The 24,843-nt window shown below is 46.8% G+C and overlaps 1 protein-coding gene across 2 annotated transcripts in view; it reads right to left on the bottom strand.

Annotated features, from left to right (window-relative positions):
* Positions 1-24,843, bottom strand: part of GRIK2 (glutamate ionotropic receptor kainate type subunit 2) — a 786,155-nt gene that overhangs the window by 483,808 nt on the left and 277,504 nt on the right. For both annotated transcript variants that reach the window (XM_054974427.1, XM_054974423.1), the window contains exon 4: positions 10,557-10,738. In XM_054974427.1, the coding sequence (XP_054830402.1) occupies positions 10,557-10,738 (182 nt within the window). The remainder of the gene's footprint in view (positions 1-10,556; positions 10,739-24,843) is intronic.

The raw sequence follows: 24,843 nt of genomic DNA, 5'->3' as shown, positions 1-24,843 counted from the left end.
TTTGAAGTTATGATCACATATAAGAGAGAAAGGGCCATGAAGACAGAGGAAGCTTTCTTCATTCACTAACACTACTTAGGCCACTGAAAAGACAACTGAGGACTGGCTGGCTGCCATGAGAAAAACTCCCAAGTAATTTCTGGCTGTAGTCCTCAAGTGAGAAGCTGACCATTGTACAAGAGTTCAGTGGGCAAGCTAAACGACAGATACTTCAGCCTACTTTGCATCAATGTAATTTCACAAGAAAATAGTCACCTCCCAGTTTGAGTCATAGAAGTTCACAATTTGACCTGCTCATTTGGTGAGAGAGGTGGTAGAGAGTGCCCTCAAGTAAAAGTTGACTTATGGCGACTCCTGGTGGGGTTTTCATGGCAAGAGACTAACAGTGGTTTGCCATTGCCTGCCTCTGCAAATCTGGTCTTCATTGGAGGTCTCATCTAATTACTAACTGTGGGCCAAGCTACACATGATGAATGACACTTGAACAGCAAGTGGATTGAGTGGAGGGCAAGTGAACAGGGAGAAATACACTTGCTGTTCAAGTGTCATTCGTCATGTGTAGCTTGGCCCCAAGACTGACCCTGCTTAGCTTCTGAGATCCAACAAGATCAGGGATCACTTGGGCTATCCAGGTCAGGGCACTTACTTGAGGAAGGAGTTAAAAATTGAATTTATTCCAGCAGGGTAATAGATCTCAAGTACGTATTAATGTTTTTTTTTATCTGATGTAATCTGCCCTGGGCCTGCTCGCAAGGAGAGTGGACTAAAAGTCTAAAATAAATAAATAAATAATAAAGTTTCTTTTTTACCCTGACCCATGATTAAATAGCCCCTCTTCCCAGAGAGCACGTCAGCTAGGGACCAATTTGCTAATATCATAAAGTTTTTGATAGGACCCAGAGCAAATTGAAACATGGGGCTTTTGGAATTGCTTGGTTCTCTGGATCTAAATATTCCGGCCCCTTCCCATCCTGCAGCGTCAGCCAATTAGGTCAGGGGCCATCTTTTGTCAGCCTGATGGAGGAAGAGGCAGAAAGCCTCTTCCTGGCCACCAGACCTCAGAGCTGGGAGCAGAGGCAGTAAACTTTAAAAGGTGGTTCTACATCTCAGGCTCCACAGCTGCCTCATGCTTGGCCTGCAGAGATTGAGAGCTTTCTGGAGCCTTCCTGATAGCCTTACAGAGCTATGAGTTGGTCTAGCAGAGTCAGTAGGACTCATACAAAACAGGAGGAGGAGACGACATACTTCAGAAGGCTGGGTAAAGCTGACTTTGCTGAAGGCCCTCAGGTCTAGGTGGCAGTAGCTGCCTTAGAGAAGCTGTGGTATTTCCCTGGTTGCTAGTAGCTACCTTCAAACTTCAGAATGAGAGCCAGGGCCCAGTGTCAGGCTAACTGGTTTGCATTTAGGGCCTGTTGTCTATTAGAGATGGGCACGAACAGCAATATGAACAAAAACAAAGCCACGAACAGCCCAATCTGCTGTACATGAACAAGCTGTTCGTGAGGCCACATTCTAAATGAACAGGTAGTCGTTGCAAGCCTCGTTTGTTGCTGTTTGTCTTGCTGTTCATCAAGCCAGACAGTCTGGCACCTGCAATCCCTTGGCAACTTAGGCAGGGATTGTCTGAACTCTGTCTGAACTCCTGCTGTTGCCCTGGAAACCCCAATCTAAGCCCAATTTAGCTTGATAGGCAGGTCTTCCTTTCAAGTGTAGAGCTCCAAATTTGTTACAAGGGAGCAAAGAGCAGGGGGGAGAGAAGCTCCCAGCTCTGACTTTGCAGACAGTGGAGAGACAGTTGCTGTTGGAATTTTGATAGAGTGCATTGGAGCTTGAATTTTCTTTGTGTGTGGTGGGATAGGGATCTACCCCTTCAAGTTCCAGGGCTGCTGCCAGGCTCTGGGCCAAGCTATTATTTATTATTGGTACCTTTCCTGGTGCCTGCTCAGGTCAGGTTTCTGGGAGTGGTGCAGTAGGGATCTTGACCAAACTTAGATGATGGCTGGAGGAGAGCTTGCTGGCCCCCACGAACAGCCAACCACGAACATGTTCATGAACAGGGCCATGTTTGTGGCTGTTCGTTGTTCGTGGATGGCAACAAACAATGAACATCATGTTTGTTTGTATTTCCGTACCCATCTCTATTGTCTATCAGTCGGAAGGGCTAAAGCAGGATTAGACCCAGCCCCTGCAGGTCTCTGGCCTACCTAGGCTTCTCTCTCTTATACACATACTCCATATTCATTTTGTTGGGGAGGAGTGCTTCCAGCAGCAACAGCAAAGGTTTTGCTGTAGGCTGCAGGAGTAGATTGCCATCTGAGGGGTGGATTCCTTCACACGTAATTGCTACTGGCATACCAGGGATCTACATTCCCAGGGTGGACCCTGGTAAGCCCCCCTCCCCCCATTTTTCCTACTCAATTTTACAGCCTTTTAAGGCCTAAAGAACTGCTCTTAGGCTTTCTCACTCACCTGAGGGTATATTGTGTTATTGCATCTGTTTTGGCAAGAACTGGGTTCTTGTTCAAAGAAAGAAAGGGACAGAAGGGGAGAGCAGAAGTAAACCATTTGATTGGCAGAGTGTGTGATTTGATGAATAGCATTTAATTTACAATAAACAGAACAGACTGATATTAAAAGACAATAATCACAGTTACTAGGTGTCAGGCTTTGTGGGTTGCTGTAATAGCATGGTGGAATGTCACCAAATAAAGCCATCCAAAAGCCACCCAAATGAACGGTGGAGAATGTACGTGCCCCACAAAGCACATACCCCTGAGGCAAGTTTCTTAATCTTTTGAGTATGAGGAGGCATCAGGGACCTAGTGGCACGTCAAGATGCCTAGGAAAGGCCAGGACCCAGAAAAGGAGGTTAGGTAGGGAATCTTCTGGTAAGAGTGCAGAAACCTGCAAAGCTGTCTTGCATGGTACAGAAGTCTAGGATGTTATCTGTCCTTTCTGACAGATTAGTGTAATTTATGGACAGCAGCCAATATGGGCTAGTCTGCTGTAATCCAGTCCTGTTGCAGTGGCAGTGGACCTAACTGACAAGGTAATGCTGGGAGAATCTGCCATGCTGGTGGTGAGGGAAGCAGATTCCAGACTACAGACTGCACGCCTGTGAGGCAGAAGTGGTAGAAAAATATTTGGTTTGGTTTGGAGTCTGGGCTGGTATCTGTGGCAGGAACCTGGTTGACAGTGACGGTAGGTCCTTCTGGCCCTAACTGGGGTAAGCTTGGCTAGGGGACCCTTGTGGGTCACTCCCTGCCTTCTCACCCCCAGGCTCTTTACTCCCCAAATGTCCAGGTTAGCACATCCTGGGGTTAGGGCTTGTTGGGAAGCTTCCCCTCCCATGACAGTCTGCATGAACGGGCCTGTATGGTGGGGTAGGTGGAGTGTTGTCCTCATGGGCACTTATCAGCACTCCCCCCCCCACTGCCAGTTGTAATATAAGGCCATTCTTTGCTGGCCTGACTGGCAATATGTCATGCCTATTCAGCTCCCTTAGGGAAGGCTCAGTTCCACCATATCTTGCCCCAGGTGGCAGAGTATGGGTGTCAGGTGTTGGTGTCTCTGATGGTATGCCCAGCTGCAGTCTCATAAAGGGACGCAGCCCTATAAGACTGAAGGCACTTCAGTGGTCACTGGGTATCCCCTACTCCGAAGCATTCCTATGCCTTGTTTTATAGAGGCAAACTCCAATGACTAGGCCTTGCCCCCCATTTGCTGTCCCCCAAGCCCCCCCCCCATTTGCTGTTCTCCGATTCATCACCTTTCATGCCCAGTGGGGCCCAGTAAATGATGCCATACCAGAGCATCCTGCTCTGTGTGCTATCATGTGTTCTTCAACAAGGCCATCAAGTTATTCAGCGGTATGGGGTTGGCACAAAGGGCCAATGGTGACACAAAATCAGCATTTTTGCCTTCTCTCAGTCCTGCCAGAGGACTTTTAGATATTGGGGTCAAGGGTCAATTCTACATGGTCAGGGCTCTGCCAAATGGACACTCTGTCTAGGTGTGACTTTTTACCACTTCAGCTCTTTTTTTGAGTGAGCCATGTATCACCTGCTTCATGGCCATTACAGGGTCCAAGACTTGTATAACTTCCTTTGGTGGGTCCTACAGGTCTCTGCCATTGTGCCAGGCTCCTGCTGGTGGCATCAGCCTCCCTGGAGTTGGGGTAGGGGTCCTATTGGCCCTTGAGAAGGCTGAGGGCCCAGAACTGGTTATGGCCATTCTGGGCATCAAATGGGACATGCTGTAGCTAACTGCACGATTGCTGGCTGAGAAATTGGAGAATTTCCGGGCCCAGCCAGCCTTCTTTTGTGGTAAGCATCTACTTCCCTTTTTGAACTCCCGCACCAATTGGACACTTGAATTATGCCTGAAGAGCAGTAGCCCTGGCAGGGTGTTGCTACAGCACCTATGCTGTAGCATGAGAATCCCAGTTTCCGCATCTCAGGCTCAGGATTAGAATAGTCATGTGTGAGGACCTTCAAGTATGGAAGGGTTTCTTGACTCCTTTAACAAGGTCACCTTATGAAGGAGGCCTGTCACTAGCTGGCAAGCTTCAGATCTTCTATGATGCCTCTGTATACACTGCTTTAGGGTATTTTGATGGGGGCATTGGTCAGCCTGCCTTGAGGCTGAATTGTAGCCTGCCCAGATGCCTCCGGATTTGGGCAGTTTGGAAGGCAGAGGTTTACAGGGCAATCTAGTTTGCCATTTCACCCAGCACTCAATGGGCCTTCTACCATGCTGTAAGCTGGTTTATGTGGTAGGGCCAAGTCAGCATAGGTTTAGTATGCCACCGCGGCGTTGTTCGCCACTGTTTCTTTCAACTGCTTTGCTTTGTTATGCCCTAATCCCTAAAGGCGGGTTCATGAGGAGACTTTATGGCTCATGTTGCGAATCTTATGGGTGACTCAGTTTCAAACTGGCCAAAGGCTTGGAGGTTATCAGGCACCAGGACTGTTATGAGTTATACCTGTGGTTTGCCTTGGGCAGTACGTGGAGCCCCAGTGATGGGGCATAGGGTGCTGTTCCAATATGCATGGCACACTCTCGCCATTTCTGGGCAGTACAGAGACAGCGCTGCCCTAGTTGGCCTGGCAGGTCTCATTTGGTACCCATTTCTTAGGACTGGGCAGCCTCTATGGCAGCAACCATGGGATTCCTGGTTCAGTTATCCAGCGGGTCGTCCAGTGTCCATCAGCCTCGTCCAACCGAATGAGTGGCCCAGGTATTGTAGAATCTGATCATATTTTCTTTTTAGGTGTGGTGTCTTGCTGCAGGAGGCTGAGGATCCTCATCTGCTGACACAGCACAGTGTTTTGGCCAATCAAGCCAAGAGGACACCAGTCAAGTCCTAGCTTGGCTTAGTTAATGGGCCATTGTCAAGTGGCAGGGCTGACAAGGCCCATGATGGCCAGGCTATTACAACTGGTTGAAGGGAGTATGGTCCTCCTCTGCACATCTGGTCTTCACCTGGGGAGGTAATGACTGCAGCTGGTCAGGGAATGACCCTTTCATTACAGGTTCACACAGACTTGCAGTGCATAGGCAAGTAGTGGCCTGATAGCTCAAGGGGAAGTGCAGTCCTCTGCCTCACATTTGGTCATTCACCTGTGCGGTAATGACCTTGGCTTGCAGGGCATGGCCCTTTCCTTACAGGGTCACACAGGCTTGCAGCACATAGGCAAGAGCCAATTTGGTGTAGTAGTTAAGAGTGTGGGACTCTAATTTGGAGATCTGGGTTTGATTAATCACTCCTCCACTTGAAGCCAGCTGGGTGACCTTGGGTCAGTCTCAGCTCTCTGGAGCTCTCTCAGCCCCACCCACCTCATAGGTTTTTTTGTTGTGAGGATAATGATAGCATACTTTGTAAACTGGTCTGAAGGGGCATTAAGTTGTCCTGAAGGGCAGTATATAAATTGAGTGTTGTTGTTAAGTAGTGGCCTGTTGGCTCGAGGGAGGTGCAGTCCTCTGCCTCACATTTGGTCATTCACCTGGGCAGTAATGACCTTGGCTTGCAGGGCATCACTCTTTCCTTACAGGCTCACACAGATTTGCAGCAAATAGGCTAGTGGCCTGATAGCTCGAAGGGAGGTGCAATCCTCCTCCTCATGTTCAGTCATTCACCTGGGAGGCAATGACCCTGGCTTGCAGGGCATGGCCCTTTACAGGCTCACGTGGACTTGCAGTGCACAGGCAAGTAGTGGCCTGGTGGCTTGAGGGGAGGTGCAGTCCTCTGCCTCAGTTCTGATCACTCACCAGAGAGGTAATGACCTTGGATTGCAGGGTATGGCCCCTTTCGTTACAGGCTCACACAGACTTGTAAGCAGTGGCCTGGTATGCTCAGCTTTTGGTTTGCAATGCTTCCCCGTCTTGTGTGGCAGGGAGCTTGGGATCCCAGAGGTCAGAAAGCATTATGGGAGGGGCTGGGGATTTCTCTGCCTTATCCACAAATAAGGGCCAAATTTGCTGACCTCTACAAAGGCGATGGAGTTCACCTATCGGTGAAAGGCAACAGCATCTTCCTAGAAGATTTGCAGGAAAGGCTCCAGTTGTCCTTAAGCCATCTATGGAGTGCAAAGGCCTAAGCAGAGGCTTGGCCTTTGTGGTGGCAGAATAGAATATGGGTTAAGTGAGCAGGCTGGTGAGCACCCTTGGGACATCCTCATTGTTGGAGGAATTGAGGTCTTTTAAGGTCAGCTGGCTTGTTTGACAATGGCCAGTTGAGGTAGCAGACTGCCGGATGGGACCCCCTGTACATGTTTAATGGCTGGGGGTAGAGGATCTTGTAGGGGGGACCCCTTTTGCCTGGCTGGCCAGGTCCCAACCATACACCTAGGACAGTGGGGCTTGCTCAGACAGATCAGGGCAGAGGTCCGGGGGTGACCCCATGGCCTGATCTGTACCACTAGTTAGGCCCTTGCTGTGTTTTGCATTAATATTGAGTGTTAATGTCATTGCCAAATAAAATGGCCTTTTAGTTCCCAAATACATTGTCTGCCTCTTCATTTCATCTTGGGGGCAAATAGTCCATAATACTATTTCTACCCTGATCTGGATAACATAGACTAACCCAAGTCAGATTTTGAAGGTAAGCAGGGTCAGCCTTTGTTAGTACTTAGATGGGAGACTACCAAGGAAGTCTAGGGTTACTATGTAGAGGCAGGCAATGGCCAGCTGGCATTGGCAAACCACAACTCTTGCCTTGAAAACACCTTGACAGGTCACTGTAGCTGGTTACAACTTGGCAGTAAAATACCCCCAAACTATTTCTATATTTTAATACTCCCATATGTAGTTCTATCATAAAGCTCTCTCATTTAACAATTACCTAAGGCTACAATTTAATAACAGTTGGCCTGTGTACATTTGTGATGGGAAGAGCCTACAGACATCTCTGTAATGAACATAAGCGAGCAAATGAAACTATGGCTCAATTCCAAAGTCTCAATCCCAATTAGTTTAGTAATTGGCAGGCCCAACTGCCAGCCCCACCTACATTCCTATGGATAGTTCACTTCTTCCAGTTCCTGATTTATATAACCTCATTTGCTATATTGCTCAAAATTACTAACACTGCAAATAGGGATTCACCTCAGTGGTAATGGTTGAAGTCTGTTACAAATAGCTTTGAGTCTACACTGTAGCCATTTATTCTACAGGGTCAAGTCATTGCAACTTTTTGCAGTTTCAGTTTTTAATCTCTGATCTGCTTGCCATGGTGACCATTTTTAAAATATTTGGAAATTGCAACTATTACACTTTACACTATTTCTAGTGGGATGTGCAGTCTAATATTCCCAACCCTAAAAGTTGTTAACTTACCCGTTGTTCGACTGGATAGGCTACATCTAATTGCTGGGAATTCAACTAAGCCTGCCTGGCCACTCCCACCCCCTTTCATGTTTCATGTTTCTCCCCATTTCCTAGGAAACAGCATTTCTCCCAGCCAATCTTAGCCCTGGAACTGATCAGATAAGTTGCCTTGGCCAATCTCACAGTCACTCAGGGAGAGGAGGGAAATTTTCAAATGCAACCATCTGTTATATTGGCCATTTTGTGCTGTGTATGTGCTGTACATGCTATGCCTTGCATCTTGGGAGAGACAACTTGCTTGGATTACACTAGACCAGCAGGACAAATCCTGCCTTAATGGTACTTCTCAACAAACAGGTCTGATTAATTTATTACTACTACTACCTAGCTGTCTTCTATCTTTTTCCAGGGGAGGGTTGGGGGGGCGCATTTGATCACTAGTGGGTTCTGGAGAGGTATTATTTCCATTGTTGTTTTTGAATCTATATTTTTAAATATTTGGTTCATTTTGATCTTATGTATCTTGTGCTTCTTTGTGCTTTTGAAGAGTTTGGGGAGGAGGCAGCAGTTAACTCCACTCTTCTAAAGTATGCAACTAACAGTGCAATCCTAAGCAAAATTACTATAGTCTAAGCCTGTTGAAACCAATGGGCTGAGATTGGAATAACTCTTCTTAGGATTGCACTGTGTGTTAGACCTCTTAGTAGTGAGTACAAAAGAAAGAGATACAGAAACACAGAGCTAAGATGTTATTCAGCAGGGAGTATCTGAGCTCTAACCTTCAGGCTGGACCTCTACAGAAAGTGATAATCTTGTGGCAGTGAACTAAAAGGAGAGGGAAAGAGAGAATTGGGTAGTAGAGATAGAGAAGACTCCCTGGGCAGGAGACCTGAGATGGCTTCATAACTTTCTCACTCCCAAATTGGGCAGAAATGAGTGCAAGCCCCTTTTCCCTACAACCTTAGCCAGTTAACACTACAATGCCAAGACACCAGGAATATCACCTAATGATAGAAAGAATGTGTTGCAGACAGGGGCCCAGGGGAGTACTCTGTAGGTTGCCACCACTCTGGTACAGGTCTCCTTGGGAGGGCCCAGAGCACCAACCCGACTCCTTTTGTTTACTCTTTCCCAGTAGATTTTACTTTATATGTGACTGAATGAGGCGTGAAGACCCAGGAAGAATAATAAACAACTTTATTTAACAGGTTTAGTAATAACTGGTATTCAAAACTTTGTAGAATAAAGACCCACTAGGCCAGTTTGGTGTAGTGGTTAAGAGTGGTGGCACTCTAATCTGGAGAACCGGGTTTGATTCCCCACTCCTTCACTTGAAGCCAGCTGGGTGACCTTGGGTCAGTCATAGCTCTTCCAGAGCTCTCTCAGCCCCACCCAGCTCACAGGGTGATTGTTATGGGGATAATAACAACATACATTGTAAACCACTCTGAGTGGGTGTTAAGTTGTCCTGAAGGGTAGGGTTGCCAGGTTCCTCTACCTTTCCATCAAGAGGGCAGAGTCCCTGGCATGATACCTTGTATTGGGCATGAGGGCCTTCTTTGCATGCGCATGAAGGGTGTGTGCGTGCCCCTAGACTGACATGATTACATCACCTCCGGAAGTGATGTCACTGCGCCACCCGCACAAGTGCTTCCGCATTCTACACAGGGCCAATTTGGCCGGTGCAACAACAACAACACTTCCAGAAGTGACATAGCCTCACCTGTTGGGAGCACATGCACCGCGTGCATTCCTGATGTGTCTGCCAGTAGCGGGCAACCTCCAGAAGCCTGCCACCTCCCACCGATCACTGGGCAATTGGCGGACGAATGTTGTTGTTGTTGTTGTTATATGTAGGCCCAGGTTCATAATAGAGTATAATTGTGGAAAAGCACCAATTTCCTTTAAAAAGTTATGACCATAGCAAGCCATTTGGATGGAGGTTCACATCTAGCACCATGCTTTCCAACATGTGTGAGAAAGCAGTGTAATCGTATGAATCAAACACGTCTACATTTTTTGGACACATCTGAACAGATCAGTGATCAACTGGCCATCTGCTCACAGTTGGCATGCAGAACCAGATGGTGCTCAAGCCTCACCAGTCCATAGTTTGCCTGATCCAATACATCATAGCAAACCGGAAAAGGGAAGAGGGAAACCACAAATAAAAAGGAGAAGGTGCAAAGCACATCCACAGAACATTCTCAGTTCTCCAAAGTATGGCTTGGAGGATCAGCAATGTGGCATTTGAATCAGGCTTAAGCCTCTGTGAGAGTGTGACGTAGTATAAGTACAACATAGAACTACTGATTGTCAGTGTTTGAAAGAAACTAATGAAATACAAAGCGGCAGGGAGGTTTATGGTAGGGTAGCAACTTGCCAGGCATACCCTAGTGTTAAAAGCAACAGTCCATCTTACTACGATACTTATTTATTTTATTTATGCCATTTATGTCATATGTCATTTATTTATGTCATTTATGATTGCACATTACAATGATGTTGCTAAAACAGATGAGAGAGAAAAGAGAAACTGGTATAAAGATTACTTAAGCTAAGCATGTAGAGGTATCCTCAGTTTTAAATACACTTTTAAGATTGGTGTACATCCAATCTAAATCTTACAAGTTCTACATACCATGGTTTGTGAAAGTCAGCATGATGTCTGCACTCAAATTCAGAGACAAAGAATATCAGGAGGATACTTGGGGAAAAGGGATCATTACCTGTTTCAAAATGCCTGCTGCCATTTCATGACTGCAGTCAAAGATGACATGGAATTCTTTGCCTCTTTTCATCTCCTTGAGCAAAGGCTTTGCATCCTTTGTGTCAGCTGGTAACTGGCGGATTTTTAGACGCAAGTTGTAGCGTGATGGAGCCTTAATAAGCTCTTGTAATCGAATGAGACCTTTTCAGAAAAAAAAATACAAAAGAACACCAAAAAAATAAATGACTTTGTAGGAGTATGTGTCTTATCATGAACTCTGAGGGGGTTTAAAAAATCATTTCCTTTTTAATGTACTCACCAATATGTGCATATGGAAATTCATGTTTAATAATTAAGTCAGGCCCTTAGCTCTTTCTCCCCTCCCCCTTTTCTCCTTTGTTAATATTAATAGAAAGTAAGTTGAAATTAACTTCTAAGATATGGATAAATCCATATTGAGGGGGTTATGGCATTTCCACCAAAGAATATGAAATATCACTTTAATGCAAAGCCTCCAGTAGTTTGTAATCAGGCTATTCATTATAAGAGACTAATCTCAAGTTTACATACAGTTTATGGAACATTCTCCTAGAATGTGATCTAGTTCTTCATCCTTAATTACATTAGAATTGCTCCATTCACTACCATGATATGGTTGTTGTTAAATGGATTTCTGCATGACAGGAGCTGCAGTTGGCTACTACAACATATGTAAGGTACCTTAAATTTGCATTAATTCCATTCATTGGGAACCTTCCACACAAGCAAATCCCAAGCAGGCAGAACACTTGTTTGGCCAATCAATATTTTACGTATGTTACAGTAATTACAGAAAACCCCTGGCCTGCAAAATCACTTTCTGCGGTAATTATGCTATTGCTGCTGCTATTATAAAGTAAGCAGTTAGCAAAACATGTGCAACCAGAGCCTGCCTGCACATTAGGTCTATCTGGGAGATTTTCTCCACACAACTGTTGGAAACCATTGGCTAGCATCTCCTTTGCTCCAACCCCTGGCCACCCACATCAAAGGAGGTAGGGGCTGCCAACTTGCAGTAGCTTCTCCTTCAACTTGGCACTAGCTCCTACTAAACCTTCTTGCAGGAGGTGAGGGCCGCCTCACAATGCCTCCCTGCTGCCTGCCCTCTTTGCAAGAAGCAGGGGCTGCCAGCTCACAAGCAACACCTTGCACCCCCTTACACCCACTTCTACATGCCCACCTTTCAAGGGGCTGCTGGCTTGTGGTGGTGACTCAAACCCTCACAGTGGCTCCTGTCTGCCCTCTTCTCAGGAGGCAGAGGCTGTCTGCCAGCTCACAACAACTTGCACTAAACAATTTAACAAGGATTTCCCCAAAGGCAAATATAGGGGGCAATTTTCCAGGAACCACCACATTTTTTAAGCATATAAAATGGGAAATTCTCTTCTTCACACACAGGCTTGCCTGCTTTTTTTCAGCTGCATATCCTCATACTTACCACAGTCACACAAAACAATGCCAAAAGAGTAGAACAGGAAGAAGCTAAATATTGTCTAGTCAGCAATATTTCACCAGTTAGATCACTAAACTAGAGATGTGCACGAACCGCATTATGAACTTCAAATACCCACGAAAATTGTGATCGCGCGATCGTGACCCGGCAGTTTGTGATTGTCCACGGCCAATAAACCAGTGGTCGGGAGAGGCTTGGTTCGTTGCATTCGGGTGCAGTTCGGGAAGCCAGCAATCTTCCCCTGGCAATGGAGCCAGGGGAATGCGTGAGCTCTGTCTGCCCTCTTTCTGTCGCCCTGGAAACCTGAATGGAAGCCCAGCTTTCCTTGATCAGCAGGGCCTCCTTCCAACCACGGATCTGCAAAGCAGTTACAAGTTGGGAGAAGACAACCAGGGGAGGGAGGGGGAAGGGGATGTTCTGTAGCAATGGGCACTCCAATCTCATCCCTGCAAACCCTAATAGGCAGCTCTGACAGCTAAACACAGACCTGTGTTGCTGAATGGGACTCATGTTTATAAATAGCCGTGGTCTCCTAGGCTGGGTTTCACTTTCTGTGAGCAGTGGAGTGGGACAGAGCTCTTGCTTGCTACTTGATAGCCTTTGGGGAGAGAGACTGAGAGTACAACTGAGCTTGGCTTTGGGGGATAATCTCCTCTGGTTCCAGGGCTGCTGCCTGGCTCTGGGGCCAAGCTCAGTGGGCCCCTTGGCTGAGGGCTCACATTGATTATTGATCAGAGCTTGATCGGGTCAGGTCTGTGGGAGCAGTGGGCTAGGGCTCTAGTCCCTCCCTCCCTCTGGTGCCAGGGCTGCTGCCAGGCCCTGGGACTAAGCTCAGTGGGCACCTCGGCTGAGGGCTCACATTACTGCCTGATCTGTTCAGGTTTGTGGGAGCGGTGGGTTAGGGCTCTAGTCCCTCCCTCCCTCTGGTGCCAGGGCTGCTGCCAGGCCCTGGGGCCAAGCTCGGTGGGCACCTCGGCTGAGGGCTCACATTATTATTTATCAGTGCCTGATCTGGTCAGGTCTGTGGGAGCAGTGGGCTAGGGCAGAAAGGGAAATTTCCAGTGTGTTTAAATCTTACATGCCCAAAGCATAGCCTTGAAAATCTCCCTTTCTGCTGTAAAGCATTCCACACGCTCCTGATGAAGGATTCCGATATCTGCTACAGATAGCCGGCCCCAGATTGAGCGTGGGTTGGAGCTTTGCTTCACGGCTGGGCTTCACCGTTCACCTGCTGAGGGGAGCCCTGGAAGGAATTGTTATAACTATTCCAAGAAGACTGTTGGGAATTGTGTGTGTCTACTGTAACTTGCCCTGTATGATTATGTAAAAGATTATTGTATTGTTGATGTGTGTGCCTGAAAACTGCATCAAGAGATTGTTATTTATTTATTTGAATACAATGATGAAATTTTGTAGCCTTTGCACTCTGAATACAGCTTTGTAATTTTGTAAATTAGTATTGTATTCCCTGTGGATTTTTTCCTCCTCCATTTTGCTGTTTTGCAAGGGAATAGCCATTTTGTTCTCCAAAGCCCTGGGGCCAAGCTCAGTGGGTACCTCGGCTGAGGGCTCACATTATTATTAATCAGTGCCTGATCTATTCAGGTCTGTGGGAGCGGTGGGCTAGGCCTCTAGTCCCTCCCTCCGTCTGGTGCCAGGGCTGCTGCCAGGCCCTGGGGACGAGCTCAGTGGGCATCGTGGCGGAGGGCACACAGGGTCATCTCCTTTCCTGTCCTCCTTAATTCTAGTTTGGTGGCACAATGAGTCTTCCTCTTGTTTTGGCTGCCAAGGGTGGTTGTGGGGTGAAGTGCGATGGCAGGCCTCCTGGTTCAGTTGTGGAAAGCAGTTTTGGGTGTGGCTTGAGGGCTGCAGGGAGTCCTCCCGCTCCCTCAAATTCACCTATGTGGGCTGTGGAGGAGGCCCAAGAGGTCTTTGCGCAGGAGGGAGAGAATCTCTCTCAACATTTTGACTAGGGGTGGGTGGGCGATGCATCCCTGGAGGAATGGTATGTGTGTTATGAAAGATCCCTCCCATCCCCATCCCAAAATCTCGGTGGTGTCCCCTCTCGCAGTCCACCCCTCACCCCGTTGTCCGTGTCCAGCCCCGCAGCGCAGCCTGTAACCGTTCATCCTCCTTCCCCTGGGACAGTTAGCGGTTGACGTTAGAACACCTCTGTATGGAGGCACTTTTGGACCCTGCCTGATGACCCCTGTGAGGTGCGGTGCCATGCCTGTGATGTCCTAGTGCGTAGGGGCAAAAACCCAAAGCACCTGTCTTCGACGGCCCTGAAGAGACACCTCCCGAGCCTGTCTCCCTCCTCACCCAGTGAAACATCCATTGGGGGGAAAAGCGGGGGTCAGTGGGAGGATCACTTTGCCCTGAGGGTGTTGCTGGTGAAAGCCGAGCGCTCTGGCAGCCCGCACTGGCATAGGTTGTCCTCTTGGGGTCTGGGACAGCGCCGCTTACAACCTCGAGGCTGATGGCTCAGGAGGCAGCTGCTGCCGCACTGTTCCTCAGTGGGACCCTCGGGTGAGGACCCGCGGTGGCTGGGGGATCAGGCCCCTGGCGCCAATGACACATCCTCTTCCTCCCACACCGGGAATACCAGCGCACTCCTCTTTGGTCTGGAGGTTGCAGGAGGATCTTCCCACGTACCCCCCACATGACATGTCCTCTCTCTCCCATCCTTTACGGCAAGGCAGGAAGGTGGGTGATGCTGCTGATGGAAGCCTCCTTTGGGCACATGCGCAGCAGCTCAGGAACTGTTTCACATATAGTTCAGCCACTCAGTGCCCCCATCCATCGCAAACGCAGAGCCCTCTGAGCAGGGGGGAATGGGTCACTCGACTGATGTCCTTTCCGCAAAGGCAGGAAGGTGCCGATGTCAGCTGCTGCTGCTGCTGTCCTGTTTCCGTCCCCCCCTTTCAGGAACCACTTTGACCCATCCAAACAATACCTCCTGTCCTGCCCATCCCCTACTTTCTAAAAGGCAGGATGGCGGATCAGGTCAGCTCCTGCTTCACGAGGGACTATCCTGTTACTGCTCCCTCCTTGGTTACACAGCTTGGTTGCGCTCACGCAGCCGACTGTATTGTGTACGGATACAGTCGGTTGACAATGTGGTGGCACCCCTGTCAACAGGACTGACAGGACCTCTTTCAGCTGGGTGGGAATGTGTCCCACAACTCCCGTCCTTTCCGACAAGGCAGGAAAGGGTATACTGTAGGCTGCCTCTGCCACACTGTTCCTCGGTGGGACCCTCGGGTGAGGACCCGTGGATGCTGGGGGATATTCTCCCTCCCCCTCCTCATGATGACATGTCCTCTCCCTCCCATCTTTTCCAGCAAGGCAGGAAGGTGTGTACTGTTGGCTGCCTCCGCAACACTGTTCCTCGGTAGGACCCGAGGGTGAGGACCCGCGGATGCTGGGGGATATTCTCCTTCCCCCTCCTCATGATGACATGTCCTCTCCCTCCCATCTTTTCCAGCAAGGCAGGAAGGTGTGTACTGTTGGCTGCCTCCGCCACACTGTTCCTCAGTGGGACCCTCGGGTGAGGACCCGTGGATGCTGGGGGATATTCTCCCTCGCCCTCCTCATGATGACATGTCCTCCCCCTCCCATCTTTTCCGGCAAGGCAGGAAGGTGTGTACTGTTGGCTGCCTCTGCCACACTGTTCCTTGGTGGGACCCTCGGGTGAGGACCCGTGGATGCTGGGGGATATTCTCCCTCCCCCTCCTCATGATGACATGTTCTCTCCCTCCCATCTTTTCTGGCAAGGCAGGAAGGTGTGTACTATTGGCTGCCTCCGCCACACTGTTCCTCGGTGGGATTCTGGGGTGAGGACCCACGGATGCTGGGGGATATTCCCCTTCCCCCTCCTCATGATGACAGGTTCTCTCCCACCCACTCCGGGAATACCAGCGTGCTCTTCTTTGGCCTGGTGGGCAGGCACATGGGGGGTGCCACCAGCGAGTGGCCAGACCCGCCGCTCCCTAAAGGGGAGGCGGCTCATCGCCATCTCCCCATGCCCACCAGGCCCAGCAGCCGCCACCAGTACCCACCTACCTACATAGCTGAGAATACTAGCGCGCTCCTTTTTGGACACATGGGGGTGCCACCGGCAAGCAGCCAGACCCCCCACCCCCTGAGGCGAGGTGGCTAAATGCCACCTCCCCGTGCCCACCAGGTCCAGCAGCTGCCGTCATCACCCACATTCCTGCTGTTGCAGGGAATCCAGTGCGCTCTTCTTTGGCCTGGTGGGCGGGCACATGCGGGGTGCCACTGGTGAGTGGCCAGACCCCCTGCCCTCTGATGGGAGGTGGCTCAACGCCACCTCCCCGTGCCCGCCAGGCCCGGCAGCTGCCGCCAGCACCCACCATTCCTTTATCGCTGGGAATACCAGCGTGCTCCAGTTTGGCCTGGTGGGTGGGCACTTGGGGGGTGCCGCTGGTGAGCAGCCAGACCCCCCACCATCTGATGGGAGGTGGCTCAACGCTGCCTCCCCATGCCCACCAGGCCCGGCGGCTGACAGCATCACCCACCGTTCCTGTATCGCTGGGAATACCGGCGCGCTCCACTTTGGCCTCCACGAACTGGTTTGGCAACAGGAGATGGTCGTTGCGGTTCGCAAATTCGGTATTGTCATCTGCAACGAACCATGATCCGCTGGTTCGTTATTTTATTTTGGTTAGTGCCCATGTCTACACTAAACCCACACACTATCATAGTAACTTGTACTGGAGTCTGAAAACCTAGTACATTCTAAATTCTGGGTTTGTTTTATCTGCCACAGTTTTGATCTCTGGCACTGCTCAGAAGGCCAGGATTTTTGGAATCAACAGCTTCAACTCTAAAAACAGAAGATAAATTAATCAGGACACATCTTTTGTTGGTACTGTGAGATAGGAAGGGCTTAAGGGTATCTGAAAGTAAATTTCATCAGATAAGTTGTAAGTGTTCCCTATGTATCTAAGATTAAAAAAAAAACAATTCCTTCACAAATGATTGCATAGTTAAGGCACACAATTGCAATGTTAAGAAACTGACTGTGCCTATTGTGTTTCCTGGCTTTTTTCAATCATTGGTTCAGGCTATTTGGCTTAGTTAGAAGCGAAGGCCTTTTCCTCTGGGAAAGTACAATCAGGATGATACAGCAAATTCCCAGATAGATAAGAGTAAGATCAAATTAGCCACAGGTGCACATCAAAGAGCTTCAAGGTCAGAGCTCAGAAGAAAGTTCCACACTCAGCATTCCATCCCATTAAGCACACAGGAAGTGGAGTGATTTTCTCCCACTTGTGCAGATGTTCCAACTGCAGGGGCATGTCATCATAATGTGGGTCACTCAGTGATTCGGCAAGCCAGTCAGGCCATATTGTAGGCAGATGGCTTTAAAACTTGAACCTTCATTCTAGTTTTGTCCTTCCTGTGCTAAGGATCACATTTCCTTTTAGGATGGTTGCTGGTGGATGCCTTTAGCCATAAACTATCTTGTTCTTTGCGCTTTGGAGCTTTGCCTGGACTTTTGTGCTCTAGCTGAAAGGTAACAGCTGCTTTGGGACTGAAAGCCTTTATGGTATTATTAGGCTAGTTATTTAGCTTGTTATTATTTTTCTCCCTTGCACACTTCTACAATTGTAATTTCTTGCACCTCTGACGGGTGGTGGATCACTCTCCTGCTCAGCTGCGACCTGATCCTGACCATTTTGGGCCCATTTTGGGCTATTTTCAGCCCCTTTTTGCCATTTTCGCCCTAATTTCAGCCCTGAATGGCCAGGATTGGGTCCAAAACAGCCAGAATAGGTGATGTCAGGGTGTGTGGCATATGCAAATCACTTATACGAATGACACACTTCCAGCGATGGCAAGAGGCGTGGCATATGCTAATGAGTTATGCTAATGAGTTCCTCCAGCTCTTTTTCTACGAAATGACCCCTGCACTCAAGTATTTGTTTTGTGGAACTCAGTCTGCAAAGTATCCTACCTTGCAGGGCTGACTTCTTTTTGTTTATCTCCCAGTAAGACTTGAGATTTGCCTCTTTGTCTCAAGTTGAGAGTTAGTCGAAGAAACTGGTGGTAGCATTGCTACTCTGGAAGTAATGACTTACTTTCCAGCTTTGAGTGTTTGGGCTCTTGGCCCCCATAAGAAATGGCCCTGTGGGAAACAACATTGGTGGCACAGAGGGATAGATTGCACACCTGGTCCTCTGGACTGTATTATGCTGAGAACCTAAACTATGTCAAGTCTGAGAGGATCAATAGTATTACTCCACAAAAGTGTAAAACTTTAAATTTAATTTTTTTGTATTTAGAGAGCCCTCATAATATGAGGCTGAAAGCTGTAGTTCACTTAACTTGTGCATTAATCCAAGTCTGACAATCCTTGGCATATCAACAGAAAGTACTGATTTTAACTTAGGTAGATCATGACATTTGCTCTCCCCCTCATGGAAGACCTAGGTTGCTGGCACCAGTTACTCATTCACTGAAGGGAGGGACCCAGAAGCAGCAGCAGTTATTTCTTGCTGCTACTGGACTTGGTACTGGATGCCACCTATATTGGCAACAACCTCCCCTTTTCCGCAATCAGATGAAGGAATGTGACGAAGTGGATATGTAGGTAAGAAAAAGAAACGTGTATGGGGAAGGGCACTATAGAGGATCTTACAGATGACACCTAAAACACTTGGACCAGCCCTGGAAAAACTTTAAATTTGTGCAAGAAATAGAAGTTGTTACTCTGCATTTTAAAAAAATGCACACAAACAAAACCACAATTCTTGTTTCTTGAAGCTTTCTAGGATTCTACCATGGCCTGCTTCAGGTCCCATTCTGTAAGCCTCAGAATTCCCAAGACAGTGTGCCCTATAATCTTTCCTCAGGTTGCTGAGGCTCATTCAGAGTTTCTTGGGTTGACAAAGACACAATCTACTGATCGTATGGTTTTACTAAGTCCCAGAAGTTTCCTTAAAACCTACTCCCAGATATTCTCATATTTTCCTGTTACCCTGTTTTGAACAAGATAGGTGATTATTGCCAGTGTATTTTTACAGGTTATAGATTCAATTCTTTCAAAACAATATATATTCTAATCTCGAGGCTATAAACATTTATCTTTTATCCACTGAAGTGGTTTGGATGAAAGCTGAAACTAGAGGAATGGGACTAGAGATGGGCATGAAATGCGAAAAAATGAATCCTGAGTTTCATGATTCGTTGTGTTCCATGAACCATGAACTTTCATGAAATTGTCCTGTTTTGTGAAACGATTCATTAGGTTTGTGATTCGTCAGATCCCAGGGCCCTATAACACCCCCCTTCATACCCAGAGATACCAAACTCAAAGGGGACTTCAGCAGGCTCTTCTTCAGCCACCCTCCAAGTTCGGTGAAGATTGCAATACATTGACCGGGAGACCACCTCCCTTCTGTCCCCTCGGGTGCCACAGGTGCCACAGGCTCAGGGGTAGAGGGTGGCCCACAGCGCCGCACCTGTGCCCTAATGGGAGTCCACCAAATTCTCCAGATGGGTTCTGTCAGTGGCTGCCCCCTCCTCACGGGCACAGGAGGCAGTCAACACTCACATAGAGCAGAACAGGAGCTCTCTAGTTGGCAGACAGACCTGCCTAAAAGGGTTTGGAGGGATGAGACTGGTGTTTCCATGGCTACAGAAGGCCCATCTCCCCCCTGCTCCTTGCTATCATAGAACAGAATGGGAGCTCTCAGGTTGGCAAGGAGAGCTGCCTATCAAGGTTATGTGGGCTAAGATTGGGGTTTCCACAGCAACCAAAGGTTTGCAGACATTCCGGGCCTATATTGCCTAGGGAACCAATGGATCTGTGCCAGTCTGTCTGGCATCATGAAGCATGCACAAATCAAATGAATCTGCCCCAAAAGTCTTGGATTTTGTGAAAAACGTGGCCTCACGATTTGTGATACACAAATCGGCTCAATTCATCACGAAATTTGATTCGTGTTTAAGTTTGTGCCCATGTCTAAATGGGACCATAGATGAGGGACAGAAATGTTTAGAAGCTTTATAACACACAAGAGCCTTTAGCTAGAAATATAACATCAGTTAAAATTATTTCCAGACTAAAAAGACAGTTAAGACCCTGAGGAGAAACTTCTTGGAAAATTAAAGTAGGAAGGTTAACAAAACTGAAATAGAGGTTGTAAAACAACACTTTAAGCTTTAGATGAAAAATATATATCTCCCTGTATTTGAGTGGAAAGGAAAAAAAACAAAAAGGTACCAAAAAGATGTTTTTTTAAAAAATACCTTATAGAATAACAGGAATTGCTACATGGAGGAGAGATGTGTTTCCTTCAAGAGTTTCACCATGGATTCCCCCCACCCCACCCAAATCTCTTTGGTCTTCATCTTTGGAAGAGACCAAACTGGAATCCTACAACTCAACAGCTAGAATAATGTGCAAGAAAGAGCTCTTTTCAGAATTGCTATCAAGGAGAAATAGGAGGACCAGTCAGCAACCACTCCAGCTGCCAGTTAATTCTAAAGAGATCAATCACAAACCACCCCCTCTTCATGCTCTACTTCCCCCAGCAAGGGAAAACAAGCATCTCAGATTTGTTCCAAATACTCAGGTCTCCTGTTCAGCAACCTTACATGCCACAGTTATGCCACCTGGCCAGCCTGTCAAGCTATTTATCATCCCACTAATTTCATACAACAATATTTCATACTCTGTAACAAGGTTAAATATACTTCTATAGTTCCCAGTCCATCTATTTCTGTGTTTAAAATTCTTAACCCTAACTTCTCTTGCTTATATTTGGGTTAATTGTCTTCCTTGTCTGAAGAATATATGGTCTTTCTAATTACCTGGCAACATACTGAGGGCATACATAATGTTATGTGGAGTTGATACTGGTTTGCTAAATCTTGGCAGATTTGTAGATAGCCAAAAATCACCCTTATATATCACTGACTTGGGTAAGGGGTATTAAATGATATACTTTAAAGTCATACAGAAAAGGGCAGTCATCTGCATTGTAATAAGACATTTTGCCAAATGATAAAGAAAGGTAAAAGGGAAGGGAACAAAGAAAGGAACATGTATATCAGATACACTATACATAAGATAAAGCTTAAATCTGCTGCTTCTTTAAATAAAGCAGTGCACACTAATTAGGAACAGTGAGGAGAAAGAGATAAGGGCTCAACAGATGAAATTCCAGGGTTTAATAACAAAGAAAAGAATATGAAAAAGGATGAACATGAGTAGAAATGTAACAGTAGAAAAAAATACAGTAAAGATCAAAATATGCAAAGCTTTGAATATATGAAGGAATAATTTGATGTGAGTATGATCAATGATGAGAAGCTGGAAGTCCTCTGGAAGCTGTCCTCATAACATTAGGCTAGAAAATTAAACAAGTAGCAGAATTCTCAACAAACGATAATGGGGGGAAAGAGCCAAAAAAGGAAAAGAAAATGTTATTATACGTTCTCGCAGTCAATGAATAGTAGGACAGGGATGTGGACCAAAGTTCTGGTATGAATAATGGTAGAAAAGGATGCATTTTAGATAGTGAAAACAAAAGAGAAGCACAACTGAGTCAATCTTTTCAAAGATGCAGAGAAGTTAGCCGTGTTAGTCTGTGGTAGCAAAATCAAAAAGAGTCCAGTAGCACCTTTAAGACTAACCAATTTTATTTTAGCATCTTTTCAAAGGAATCCAAAGCAATGCCATGGTTCTGGACCTACTTCTAAGAGTGAGTTATTAATGTTTCTTTTAAAAAGAGAATGGGTTTGGTACAAAAACAATTATTCTTTATATAAATGTTGAGATTTGTTTGTATCCTATAGTTTGGGCAGAAAGGGCTAGAGGCAATTGGAAATAAAAAATATATAAGTTGGGAAATAAAAAATATATACGTTGAGAGTCATCAGTATTAGATCTTAAACCACAGAAACAAGTTAGTGGACCAGGGCAGGGGATGTGGGAGAGATGATCCACAACAGAAATCCTGGGGGGAAATAGGACTGAAAACAAGTAAAAGAATCCTGAAATTATGAAGATTATACAGAACAGATGACCATACTAAAAAGGAAATGACGGATTTTGCTAAAATGGAATTAAAGTGCAAACACCAAGGTATATGTCCTATGAGCAGCATGTACTGGAAAATATGTGAAAACTAAATGGACCCATCAACATCCAAGTCTTGGGGGTGGGGGCAATAACCATAATCTAAAAGATAACTCAAGCAGTAGTATCATGTTTTGACCTCTGAATATGTGCTGTACTGTCATTATTTTTTCCTAGATTTCTGTTAATTGATATAATGCTTTGGTATATTGGGTTGTGAAGAGAGGAAAAAAGAATAATGGCTAACTGTAGTCGATGCTAACTGGTATTAATTGCATGCAACATATCAACCAGCAGACCTGATCATCTAGATAGCCTAAACAGCATGCCTTCCATAGACACTTGGAGGAAAGAATGCTAGAGCGCCCCCTGGCAGCGACCATTCCCCCCCTGCTGCTGAATGCATCAGAAGTGGGGTGAGGGGGCTCAAACCAGGGTATCCCCCGCCCCCAGTGGCGGCCTGGCAACCCTACTTGGAATCCACTCACCCTACGATAGTTTCTGCTCCCTTCAATGCTTTAGAGGCCAGTTCCTGGAACTTGGACTCCATGAGATCCATTCTTTTGTTAGCTTGAGCAATTTTATCTTCTAAATATTTAGATCTTTGATCCTTATTTCTGCGGTCTTTGTTCTCCGCATGTGGAAGAAGTATACTTTTTAACAGTTTCCTTTCTAAGAACCAAGGAACTCCAGACCTAGACAGGCTTGTCTTATAGTGTCAGGCGCCAAGCTGCTGTGCTTTGCCATCCCCCCTCCTACTTCTGTAGAGTCTGAGGGTTGAGAGGCCCACAAGGCTGTGAGGGTTCTGCCTCTTCAACCTTCCTGGATCCTTGGACAAGTAGCTATGGAACTGCATCAGCTTGCTTACTAAGAAATTGAGCTATACGTAGAAGAGCAGAAGGGTGGTAGGATAGCAATTAATGGTTTAACATTTAGATTTAGATTGGCTAACATGCATTAAACTTGCTACCATGTTTGCAACCTTTTGTTTCAAGTGTATGTACAATGCCTAATGGTTTATAGTTCATCTTCACTACCTAGTATAGACTCTGCTAGAGACTGGTTTGGAATCATGCTGTGGACTTGTGTTTTATTTAGTTATGTTTATGCTCTGCTTGTTTATGTACCCCCGTATTATTTGCTGCAGCCATATACATCTTTTTAATGGTTTTGTATCCATGTGATGTGAGTGTGAATAATTATGGGAACATACCTCCAGGGGAAAAAAAACTATAAACACACCAACAAGAACAAACTAAAACTATAAATACACAAACAGAATTTGCACAGAATTATAGCACAATATGTAATTTTATTGCATACGTGAACAAAAAATGAGACAAATTCATCAGGTATCCAGATGAGAACTTCTAAAACAACAAACTTGGAAGAGGTGAAAGATTACAAGGGAGTTGCTGTAAATAGGATTCAATTTTCAAATAAAATGGAAACAGAAGAAAACAAGCTAGCAGTGGCACCTAGGGGACAAACTAAACTACACAAGACTTTAATGAGTCAGGTCTGGGTTGCTTCTTTTATTATTGACTAAATTTCCCTGCAGCCACACATCAGCTGAGGAAAACATCTTTAAAAATTTCAAGGGGGCCCAGTTCCACTTTGGACCACAGCACAATGTGAAGGCAGGAGCCCCTCCTTCTCTCACACTGTTGTTCAGAGCCAAACTAAACCCCCATAGAGCTTTAAAGGGACATTTTCCACAGCTGCTGTGCAGCTAGGCAAGTCACATTTTTTTTAAAAAAACTCTTCTTCTTTGGCCTTTAGTGAACAGTCAAACATTGTCAATGAGAATGAACACACTGTAAAGCAATTTTTGATAAGATGACAGCAGTTACGTACATTTTTGCACGAAAGTGCTAATTCTACAGAAAGATGATGATAGCTTATGGTTTTAAGAGCAAAATGAATGTACAACTCTGCAACTCAAGCGCCCCCTCCCCAAAGACTCAATAATGTGAGCAACCCAGTGAAATGAAAAGCACTTGGGCTTAGGAACTGAGGGGAGGTAAGCAGTGGGTGGAGATGCTTCAGATCCTCATCGATTCATCCTTCTTGTTAAAAAAATCCATCTCCTTTGGCTGTATTACTGGAGCACATCTAAACATATATGACAACACTGTATACCATCCTCAGGGCCAGATTGACAGGGGGCAGGGGGGTAGTCTGCCCCTGGTGCCGTCAAAGAGGGGGCGCCGGGTGCAGCTGCCAGCCCCGAGCTGCCAGCCCCGAGAGCGAGCGGGCAGCAGGACAGGGGGCACGCTTGCCGCACACCCGCTGTCCTGCGGGGCAGGTAAAAGGCAGCACGGGTGGCTGGGAGGCTGCCTGCGCCAATCACCTGCCGTGCAGGACAGGGGGTGCACAGCAAGCCGGCCACCCCATGTCCTGCGGGGCAGATGAATGGTGCAGGCAGCCTCCTAGCCACTCACACTGCCACCACAAGCTCTGCGGTGCACTGTAATAGCCTGCTTGCTGTGGGGCGGCACGGGCCACCCTGCGTGATGATGTCACAGAAGTGACATCATCACGCAGTGCCGGGAGCACACGCACACTATGTGTGTTCATACAAGTGGCCAGTCTTTGGTTGCCCTGGGTGCCGGCAACCATAGATCCGGCCCTAACCATCTTATCTACTTCTGCAGTATAAGGAAAGAAAACTATGGCACCTATGACCATTCATTTCTT

The sequence above is a fragment of the Eublepharis macularius genome, chromosome 1 (assembly GCF_028583425.1).
Source record: "Eublepharis macularius isolate TG4126 chromosome 1, MPM_Emac_v1.0, whole genome shotgun sequence".
In the NCBI taxonomy this organism is placed as follows: Eukaryota; Metazoa; Chordata; class Lepidosauria; order Squamata; family Eublepharidae; genus Eublepharis; species Eublepharis macularius.
This window is presented reverse-complemented; position numbering and strand designations above follow the sequence as displayed.